The 10,796-nt window shown below is 40.2% G+C and overlaps 1 protein-coding gene across 1 annotated transcript; it reads right to left on the reverse strand.

The window, feature by feature from the left end:
- Positions 1–1,307: 1,307 nt before the first annotated feature.
- espnlb (espin like b) lies at positions 1,308–4,923 on the reverse strand. Its single transcript, XM_076097360.1, has 6 exons — positions 4,909–4,923; positions 3,888–4,023; positions 3,611–3,729; positions 3,125–3,304; positions 2,529–2,912; positions 1,308–2,411 (listed from the first exon to the last, which is right to left on the reverse strand). The coding sequence occupies exons 1-6, from the start codon at positions 4,921–4,923 to the stop codon at positions 1,308–1,310; spliced, it is 1,938 nt and encodes a 645-aa protein (XP_075953475.1).
- Positions 4,924–10,796: the final 5,873 nt, after the last annotated feature.

Genomic DNA, 10,796 nt, shown 5'->3' on the forward strand with positions numbered 1-10,796 from the left:
TCGCCCTATATCTATTCTATTCTGATAAAACAATTCATCATCTTATACAATTTGATACATTATTATAGGCTAGATGAAAATGCCCAACACGTTATAAAGTATTTAAAATCAGAGCTGAAAGGATTAGTCATTTAATCGAATAGTTGATCTACAGAAATATTTTATACATCTAAATGTTTAGTTATTTTTCAAGTAAAAAAATATCAAACAATGTGAATATGTAATTTTAGGCATTATGAACTTGTAACATCGTTTTTCACTACTTAGAACTCGTACATTTTTTAAATCAAATGATTAATAGATTAATTGAGAAAATAGTCTGCATATATAAATAATCATTAGTTTGTACAATTACAATGTGACTTAAGGGGTTATGCATTAATGACAATAATTCAAAATGTAATATAACTCCTGTTGTGGAGTTTTGTTATATTGTAGTATTGCTACTTAAAGGATCTGAATACTTCTTCTACCACTGCACAGCTTGCTCCACATTGTGAGAGTCAGAAGAATTAAATAACTTCAGAGTTAAAAGTGAGTCCACTCTCACTTTCTTGACACTTCTAAACAATACAGCACCAATAACTCAGTAAGGATGTTAAGGGGCATTCCAGCTATTCAATATCAGACATCCATTCATTTTGGGGCCATAAGGGAGGCAGGTTAAAACAAGCATGGTCAAAACTGATGCAGGAGAGGCAGAGAAGTACTGATTTGTACTCCCTATGGATGAAACTTCAGGAAAACCCTTGATCACTTCCCATAATGCAACTGGATGGCATCTTTTATAATATCTTCTCTGCGTGGTAAATCCCCCCACCCCCACCCAAACTTTTAAACTCCAAGCCCCCAGTTTGTATCAAACATATGATTACTTGAGGGAACACATCATACAACTGTTTTCACATGCTTAGTATTTAATTGACTTCAACATGTAAAATCTGTGGATTGCCCCTTGACACATACCAATAAGAATCCTCTGAGATCTTAATGCAGTCTTTGAATTGTTTTGAATGTTGTATGTATGTGGTACAGCTGTTAGATTACAAATATGACACCAAAAAGCTTTTTAAATGGAAAAGGATCGTTTTGTGTTTTCAGAAAATGGATGAAAAGGAAAACTAAATGCATAACTTGGAAGCATTTCTTTGTCAGTGAGTGGGATGTAAACAACTAATAACTGTAATTATCACTTCATTTTACAATGATAATGCATTTTCACCAGAATTTTATTCGTCTCCGTCAGTTTACCAAAAATAAACACACCATCATCGTTTTGTGCAAAAATGTCAAATTCAACCTTATTGCTAATGTTGAAAATCAAACAGCTCTGCCTCCTTCTCTTTCCAGAAAGCAAAGCTGCGATCGATGTATTTACAAATGTCTGGGTCGCTGCCACACTCATCTGGAAGCGCAGTTGGAACTATAACTACTATGGGTACGAGTCTGGAATCTGACAACAATGACGAGGATGATGGTAATGGTGATGGACAGCGGCAAGGTCCGGAGTCCCCAAAGAAGCCCACTTTGATGTCCTCGAAGCCGTCGCTCCACTTTCGACTCCCAGCCCGGATTTCCTGGAGAACAGCCTTGTGGAAGTCCCTCACCACCTCCCAGGAGAAACTGCTGACATGGTCAAAAACTTCAAAGCAGAGCAGATGCCTCATCTTCCTCTCCTCGGGCGACAGCTCTTGCTCTAGGATGTGGAAATATCCCAACATGAAGAGGTCAAGGGTCAAGCTGTCGTGGGTCACTGCAGCACCGTCCACGTCTGGCAGGAATTGCTCTGGGGAGAAGGCTACACGAGGTGGAGGATTTCGTGAGGAGTTAGAGGACAAGCAGGACTTCTGTGCACCTTTCAGTTGTAGTTTATTCCTCCAAGAGTTTAGCGTCTTGTCCACAGCACCTTGTTGTTTGCAGAATTGAAACATGGAGGTGATTTTCCGTGGGGACGATGCTCCTGTCACTCTCCCTGACAGTGCTTCTTGTCCCTGTCTCTTTCTCGCTGCTCTCACTGAAATAGCATATGCAGATTTCTTCCAGTGGCTCAGGAACAGCACCACTATACGCTCTTTCCTTAAGCTGGTCGTCTCCATCACAGTGTTTTTAGGAGGATCACATTGGCTCACCTTGAAACTGAGGCCTGTGTTGCCATCCTGGTTGTTTACTCCTGAAGCTCCAAACACTACCTGGCTGTTCAAGCCAGGGCCTCCTTTCACCACCCCAGCGAAGGGATAAATACCACCAATCTGACCTTCAAAGTTGGATCTGAGGTTTCTGACCGACACCCCAGACTGTTGGATCTCCCTCTCCACCCTCTCCCTCCGTGCTCTGCTGTAGCTGTTGGTCTCCAGACGATGGCTAAAAGCGGACGCCATCCCTATGTGTGGAATCCGACATCCGCTAGAGATCTCGCCGTGTGTTTGCATCGTCTCTTGGCCCGGTTGCACCAATCCCTGGCTTGAATCAATTCCTAAACCATCTCTTACCCCCTGCAAGCTCTTCATCTCTTCCATCATGCCTTCCACTAGCCTCCTCTCACCCCCTTCCTCTGTGGTTTGTGTCAGATTAGTCACCAGCAGTGACATACTCCTAACAATCTCTGAGACACGACTGCACCACCCTGGCAAGGTCAGGTGCATCATCCCCTCTGCGTCCATCTTTTGAAGGACCTCTTTGTTAAGGGAGATGTTTACGATCGGATCAGGTAAGATGGTCCTCAGCTCCTCGGTCAGCCTGGTCAGCTCCAGCTCATAGACCTGGCAGCGCTTCTGCAGTGAAACAGTCTCGATCTGCTGCTGCAGGTACACCAGGTCATCCTCTGTTAAGAGCTCCCCAAAGGGCCCCAAGACTGCGTTGTGGGATTGTGAGTACTTCCAGCCATCCACTGGTGCGTTGTCATTACTCATGTCCTGTTAGAGAGGAATAATTTAACATTTTAAATTAATGGCTTTCTTGTCAAAAGTTAGACAAGAATATTTGCCCATTCAGTAGGAAGCTCCAGTTAGCAGCCAGTTTGAGTGAGACACCTGTTCGTTTATGGAAAGTCTCTGCATCTTGTACTTTACGTGTTATTTTGCAACATGTCAATCTCACACAAAGTACAAAAAAAGCACATGTTTACCTGTCTCCTCTGTTCCTCCTCATCCTGCAGCCTGACCTGTAGCTGCCGCACCATCACCTGTCGTTTCCACTCTGCTATGGGGCGGCCGGCTTCATCGTGAGTGGGCACCAGGGTGTCGATGTCAGCCAGGATCACGTCGATGATTGGTAACTCCTCCAACAGCTCCTCACCGTCAAGCTTCTGTCAGCATTCAACCATGTAAGACCGTCAGAGAGTCAGTGCTAAAGCCGCATTCGTGAAAATAACACACAAGTCTATTTTCTGATGCTGTTCTAGTTATCTGTTGGATTATATGATTATCAAGTGTGCACCACGCATTATTTTGCGCTAGAACAAACTTCTCACCACAACATCTAACTTTCTACACATATACAGTAGACTTTGTTTTTCCTATTTCTTTTTCCTATTTCTTCCTGAAGACAACATCAACACACTTTTATGTTATTTTTCGCACTATACACATATTCTTTGTGCCCACTGGCTCACCGTTTGTCCAGTGAAGACCGCAGTGTAGCCAGCATGCCTCAGAGACTTCATAGACTTCATTTGGGACATCAGGGTAAGATCCCTCTCTGGAGGCTTTAGATAGCTGAACGATGTAACCACTGTAAACAAACACAACACAGGCCAAATGTCAACAATTCAGTTTTAAAATGACTCAATATTTCTATTTCCTTTATACACAAAAGGTATGAGTTGTTTGTAAAATATTGTGTCAGTTGTACACAATGAAATGCAAACATGTGGTCTCTTTGTTAATCACCTGACGAGGCCACCTGTACATGCTGCATGGAGTCTGTGCTGTGTTTCTTCAAAGTGGCAGCAGGGGTCAGAGAGGAAGAGGTCACAGGAAGTGGGGAAGGGTGGCGAGGCAGGGGGAGCACCTCCTTCACCGGCTGCTAGGGACACACACACACACACAGCAGGGGTGAGCAATGATTAAAGGGACAGTTCATCTTTCTTTTGCTTTTATGTATACGTTATCATCAGAATATAGCTTAGTCCTATGTTGTTTTGTTTCTTCGATTTCTATATCAACTGCCCTTCTAAGAGATCCAGTGATTCATTTTTGTGTGCCTACGTTGCCCATCCTTGTTTACAGTATGTAAGCTCAGTGAATGAGAATACAAAGCCGTCTTACATGTATTTTTGCTGATATTTACCAGAATTTGGTGCAATCAGTTCAGCAGATAATTGTGTTGTACTTGAAGGCACTGGTTCCCAATTTGTTTCTGCCGTTTTAGCCATACACCTTTTTACACAACAGATATTTTTGAGCCGCAGGAAAAGCAAAGCTGTAGCAGGAAATATTAACAATAGCTCATTTCCAGTAATTATTGTAATACAGCAATTAGTGAAGTTAGTACAGTAGTCAGCTCCGCCAAGATGATCAAGAGACCAGTTGTGTGTGTGTTTGTGCGTGAGTGAGTGACTGAGTGTGCACCTCTGTGTCTGTCCACGCCTGTTCTCGCATTTTGCTGCAGCAAATTGCATAATATTTTTGGCTGGCCAGTTATGGCTGCATGAACAAGGACTGACTACCTGCTGACTCCTCACTCACTACTCTTGAAGGAGCTATATTTAACATTCAGAGCATTAATATAGCAGCAAACAACAATTGGGGTTAGCCAATTGTGGGTTGTATTGATTTAATCACACGACACAGTAGTGGTCCTTGCAGACACATCTGGTGGAGATCTGCGCTCTTCTCAGTGAAACTCTCATGTTACAGTGTGTTACAGTGTCCTATTGTTATTTCAGTTCCTGCACTGACGATTGGTCACCTTGTTGCTCTCCATGTTGGCGCTGCGCATTCAAAGTCCAGACTTTCAAAGCAGCAGGAGCTCCTCTTTCTGAAACTGATAACAACAGTAAACAATAACCAGATAAAATGAGAAAAAGAGGACCCCACCTGGAGAGAAATTTGACACAGAGCAGCAGAGTATAAACGATTTCAAAGTAATCATCTAAGAGACTGAGGCCCCCTTGATGCCACACATGCTCAATTCAACACAGGCAACACAGCTCGTAGTAATTGGAACAAAAACAAAAAGTGGTGAAACAGGACCCCAGTCAGCGAAGGTAGCGTAGCCCGCACAGAGTGCAGGAGAAAGTGTGTTAGAGCTTGGAGAGACATGATATCCTGCTTCAGGTAACCTCACTAATTCACAGGACTTTCTAACAAGCTCCACACCATTCAATGGCATAAATACTACACAGACAATTACAGTGTTTCTCCCAAATCTCCCAAAGTCAGATTCCTTGTTAGGAAGGTACAGTAGCTAGCTTTTTTTAATGCTTTATGTTCAACATACATTATTATGATTTTGAAAGATTTCAGTAAATTTATCTTTTAATATCTTCGTTCCACCTGTGATTGGGGAAAGCTTGAAACACATTTGATGTGTTATTTGCTAAACGCATTGTATTTAGTGCATTTACCAATCTAATGCTTTCATTCCACTTGTTACTGGCAATAGTTTGCAATATACTTAAAACTGAAACGTGTCATTTGTCTTGTGTTGTTTGTAACTCATTGTTATTGCTGCCGATCTTTGCCGGGACACTCTTTTTATCTTAGAAAGGCGTTGCTGGTTAAAGAACGGGTACAATGTAACCTCTCCAAAAACATGTCACATAATTATGTGCATTTTACTTACTTTTATTTATTTAAAGAAACAAACAAACAAACAAAAAGAAAAAAGGAAGTTCACTCTGCAAAAAGCTCAACATAGATTCAAAATATTTTTTGTCATATGTCAATATATTACTTTATTGTCCTTAAGTTCCAGGTGTCCCAATTTTTCATTCAAGATCTGGTATATTATATATATATATATATAAATATAAAAGCATCAGTATGCATGCAGTACTTACAATATGGTCCAGAAACTGTGGAATCACCAACACAGTGACAGTGGATGAATGCTATAGCTTTCAAAAAATGATAGAAGCATTTAATCAGAATGGAAAAAGTAACAAGGCAGAAAATCCAGAAGGTGTTGTCTCTTTACTCTGGAGCAGCCAATAAACAGTCAGACCAAGGAGCAGCATCACCTGGACTCAAACCTCAGACAGGGGGCCTTCTTAGTGTGCATAATTAAACAAGTGGGATAGAATGACCTGTTGGAAGTATAGAACAATAGCTCCGTGAATGTATGTCGGAGAGGACATACTGTTGGCTGATGGAGCAGGCATGTGTGTGAGTGTGTGTGTGTGTGTGTGTGTGTGTGTGTGTGTGTGTGTGTGTGTGTGTGTGTGTGTGTGTGTGTGCATGCTTCTGGTTGAACACCTCACATACTCAGATGTGTGTGTGTGTGTGTGTGTGTGTGTGTGTGTGTGTGTGTGTGTGTGTGTGTGTGTGTGTGTGTGTTCACACTTATGACACAAGATTGACTTCTTGTGGCTCACAGATTTGGATATTTTAAGTGTATTATTATTTATTATTAATTATTCTGCCACCAGTGGTTGGTTTCAGTGATACATTTCGTTGCTATACCAACCCGTACTGCCTAAGATAACATAACAAGCAAGTATTTACATGCACACATCTTTTATCTATTTCTTGTTGGAGCATAATCTTTTAGTACTTGTTATACTAGCTGATTTGTGATTTGTTGATCTATTTTTTTATACAATCAATTTACTGCTGACAAAGCTAGCCAACTAGCCTAGCTGAGGCTAATGCGTTGCTAATGCAACATTCTAAGTGACGCTAACTGTTACTGCTGGGTTGACTGTTACTCTATTTACTTTTACTGTACTTTACTCTTTTTACTCGTGTTGTTGTGGACTATGTATAATTGCTGAATAATGAATGTGTTTAACTTCTTGGACTTAATCTTGATCTTTCACTAGCTTTTCTTTGTTTCTTCTTACGTTCATTTCCTGGTATGAGGCAATCCAACCAATTTGACAGTCTAGACTTTTGTGAAACCAGTTTTCTTGATTATATTCATTTATTTTAAAATGCTTTGATAAACTCTCTCTCTCTCGGCATCTTCTTCTTTTCTAATTTGCAATTACTACAATTTAATTTGCTGACTAATACTGTTTTCCACAAATTCCAGTGCAAATATTTAAGGCCGGCTGCTGTCTTCAAACGTTATGGGAGTGTTTAGCTCTCTGCCTAGCTGTGTACAGTACAAACATAGTGACGGCAGGTCTACAGGTACAACACATGATTAAATATTCAACATTCATTACATATAAAGGCCGTCAGTTATCTTACCAAACGTATTGTTCATCAACAGTGTGCTGTAACCTCAGTGTCTAATGGGAGGCGGGTGACCCTTACTCAGCCCAGGGCCTTTGTGTGGGTCCAGTATTTCTGCCTCTGTTGTTAGGGGATTAGTCTGACTGACCCTGCTGCAGCTGAGCACATGGTGAGTAGAACATAATCAATAATGGAAGGCTGCACAAACGCAGAAGAACAGTCTCACACACACAGTCACATGTGTTCACCCTGGGCAAAAGTACAGACCATTCTGCAACAGACATGAGAAGAGCATGATGTTGTGTTATCCATTCATCAGGTCAGCAAAAACACTGTCCTGTTGGGGTCAGGTTTTGTTTTTACTCTTTAGTTTAAACCTGTTGAGATTGGGATACTCCAGATAAATACATTACCAGGTTCCTGTACCTTTGCTAAAAGTTATTTTAAGTGACTAAAGGCTGTTCTAGTTATGCTGTAGTTACAAAAAAAAGAAAGAAAAAAAAAAATCGAGAACAGAACAGATTTAAAGATACCACTTTAAGAAAAAACAAAAAAGTTTAGAAAAATAATTTGTGTCTGATATGGAGTATTTCTTGGCCGCTGGCTAATCTGTCACACAACCCCCCATATAAACAAAAAAACTCACTGTCATTTGGCTGTCTCCATTTCCTGTCTTTATGCTAAGCTATCCGGCTTCCTGTAGCTTCATATTGAATGGACAGACATGAGTGCGATATCAATCTTCTCATCTAACTCTCAGCAGCAAAGCGAATAAGCATATTTCCCAAAAAGATTCAAATCAAAAGGGTACAGAGCTCGATAATGCAGGCCTATCTGCTTCTCCAGGAAGACATGTTCATATTTCATGGCATTTAATCTATATGTTGCTTTTGGACAATCATGTTTTCTCATTAAAGAGGAGGGATGCAGGATCAAGGATGGATGCCATGGTAGAAGTCAGCCCATTCCTGATATTAAACTAATACGAAAATGAAATCTGACAATTTGATATTTGAACTACCTTCTGTGGAAAATAATATTCTACAGTTGTTATTTGTATTATTATTCTTTGAGAAATGTTACATCCTGTATTATAACTTTTTTCATGTCGATGTCAAGGTATATCTGAAGTTTGGTGAGTCAACATAACAAACAGTCCTACAAGATGATTTAAACTGTGCACAACAGTACTGCAGACTCGTCCATCTATCATAATGTGAGGTGTCCTGTGTGCCATATTGTGTGCTGATAATACATTTGCAAAAAATTTATAAATGCAACAATCAAACACATCACACTAAGATGTTGCATAATTTTCAACACTCATTTATTTATTCGCCTTGTTTTTTTTTTTTCTTGACAATTTTTGTTACGTGTCCACAGACATGATAAAGAACTCCAGAACACTCAAAAGATCAACGTGAGCACTGAGATTAGGACTTCATCACAGGCTTCGACCTGTTTCTGCTTCTGTCAAGTAGCTCAGAGCAAGAGTGGCAGACCTGGGATCATCTATCTGGTCCATCATGGCCACCTCACCCACACTGAGCTGAAATGTGCAAAACTGATCCCTGATCAGCACTCTTTACTCTGGGGTGACCCTTGACGAAGCAGCAGGCCAGTTATTCTTTATTCATGTTGGTATAGAGGAAGAGAGAGTTAATATCATCTGTGTGATGAGACCCAACACAGAAAATCTCCATTTATATACAAGACAGAGCCGAGAGGAAGGTTTCCAGTTAGTCATTACAAGGGTCATGAATGACAATACTTTACAAGCAGCACTTCAGGGGGGGGGGGGACGCTGTTGTCATTAGCAAGCGGTAAGGCAGGAGAGAGGGACAGAGGACAGCAGAAGATAAGGGGACCTGCATGCTTAGATCCAGAGCTATGACAGTTAAAAAGCAGCCAAATATAAATTAATCAACTCATTTACCTTTCGACAATTATTGGCCAGTGCAACAAAAGTATCTCACAAAGTGTTTTGTTTAAAAACATGATACCGTTAAACTATTTGGGCTGGAAGCATTGCGAGTCATCTGCCAGTTGAACACAAAACCAGACAAAAATCAATGCAATTTGGTGCAGTGTTGTTGGTGGTTTGATTGCTGAAGCAAAAATGGCAGAGTTTCAGAATCGAATCTTCTCCCTTCAGGACAGGGTCGTAGTAAACGCAAACCAGTATTCTCCATACATTCTTAAAACATCATCATACAAAATCATATTAAATAAAGATGCCTTGTGCATGAGTGCAATATAAGACCATAATTAATCTATGATTCTAAACTTTATAAATAAAACTTTCTATTCGTCTTCTGTTTCAGGAGACAACATACAGTATATATAGTATATATATATATAAAGCAACAAAGTTGATTATACCAAAATGACCCAGAAATAAATGATGTAATCCCAATTATTTTTTTGCTAACAGACAGAATATCATTTTCTAAATCAAAGAAGCCCTACGTAGCAACAAAGTTAAATGTGAAATATGACTTTTTATTAGTCCGATTTTGAACAGGTTTTATGAGTACTAGGCTGCGTTGCTCAACAGGTTGGTTGGCCTGTGGCGTACAGTCCTGAATACGTTCAGTTAACTGACTATAAATCAGATTTAACAAAAAGATGATCGTAACCAGTCAGACGAGACAGAAGAGGAAAATGGGAGAGAAGAAATGGTTGGCTGACCACGTCTTTAAGTTACAAAAGAAGAATGTAAAAAACAGATGCAGATAATATCCCTTTAGATGCAAACAATACAATAGAGAATCTAAATTATGTCCACCTTAGAAATTATCTTTAGCAAAGGCAACATGTTTTTTTGTTACTTTTTTCCTTCCACTGATAATATTGATCTCAAACCAACATTTGGGGTCATCTTGGTATAATGCAAAATAACACACAGCATGTAAAAGCATCTAGAAACCATCCCTGGAGATTGAAGTCATAACAACACCAAGCTAATCATACTTTACTGGTTTCTGACACAAGCATCAAACTGTCAAATATCTAGACTAGCAGCTACAGTACAAAAGCTAAGAGGGGGGATTGCTTTTAAATGCAACATTTACAGAGGATGATAATGAGATATGCGCTGTACTGTTACAGGCTATACCAACATACTCTATAGCATCAATGATAATATTCACTCTCCAAAACATTGACGTAGATCATCAATATAAAAAAAAGATTCACAGCATCTACTTTTACTCTACATAAAAGCTCAATCTTGGACACGTGTTGGCGTTAAAGACGACGATGAAGGAGGGAGAGAAGAAAAAGAGGTGAAGAAAGGGAGGCACTATCTGGTGCATGGACAACGCTCTTGCCCACTCAAAGCAACCTTCAACAGATTACAGGTCCGTGGTCAATTACAACTTTCCATTTAGCTACTAGATGAGACTTAAATAGTAAACGTATTTACTGTGGCAACTCTGCTGGCCCATAGCAGAC

The sequence above is a fragment of the Anarhichas minor genome, unplaced genomic scaffold, assembly GCF_050575085.1.
Source record: "Anarhichas minor isolate MPS153535 unplaced genomic scaffold, ASM5057508v1 ptg000024l, whole genome shotgun sequence".
NCBI classification, from domain to species: Eukaryota; Metazoa; Chordata; class Actinopteri; order Perciformes; family Anarhichadidae; genus Anarhichas; species Anarhichas minor.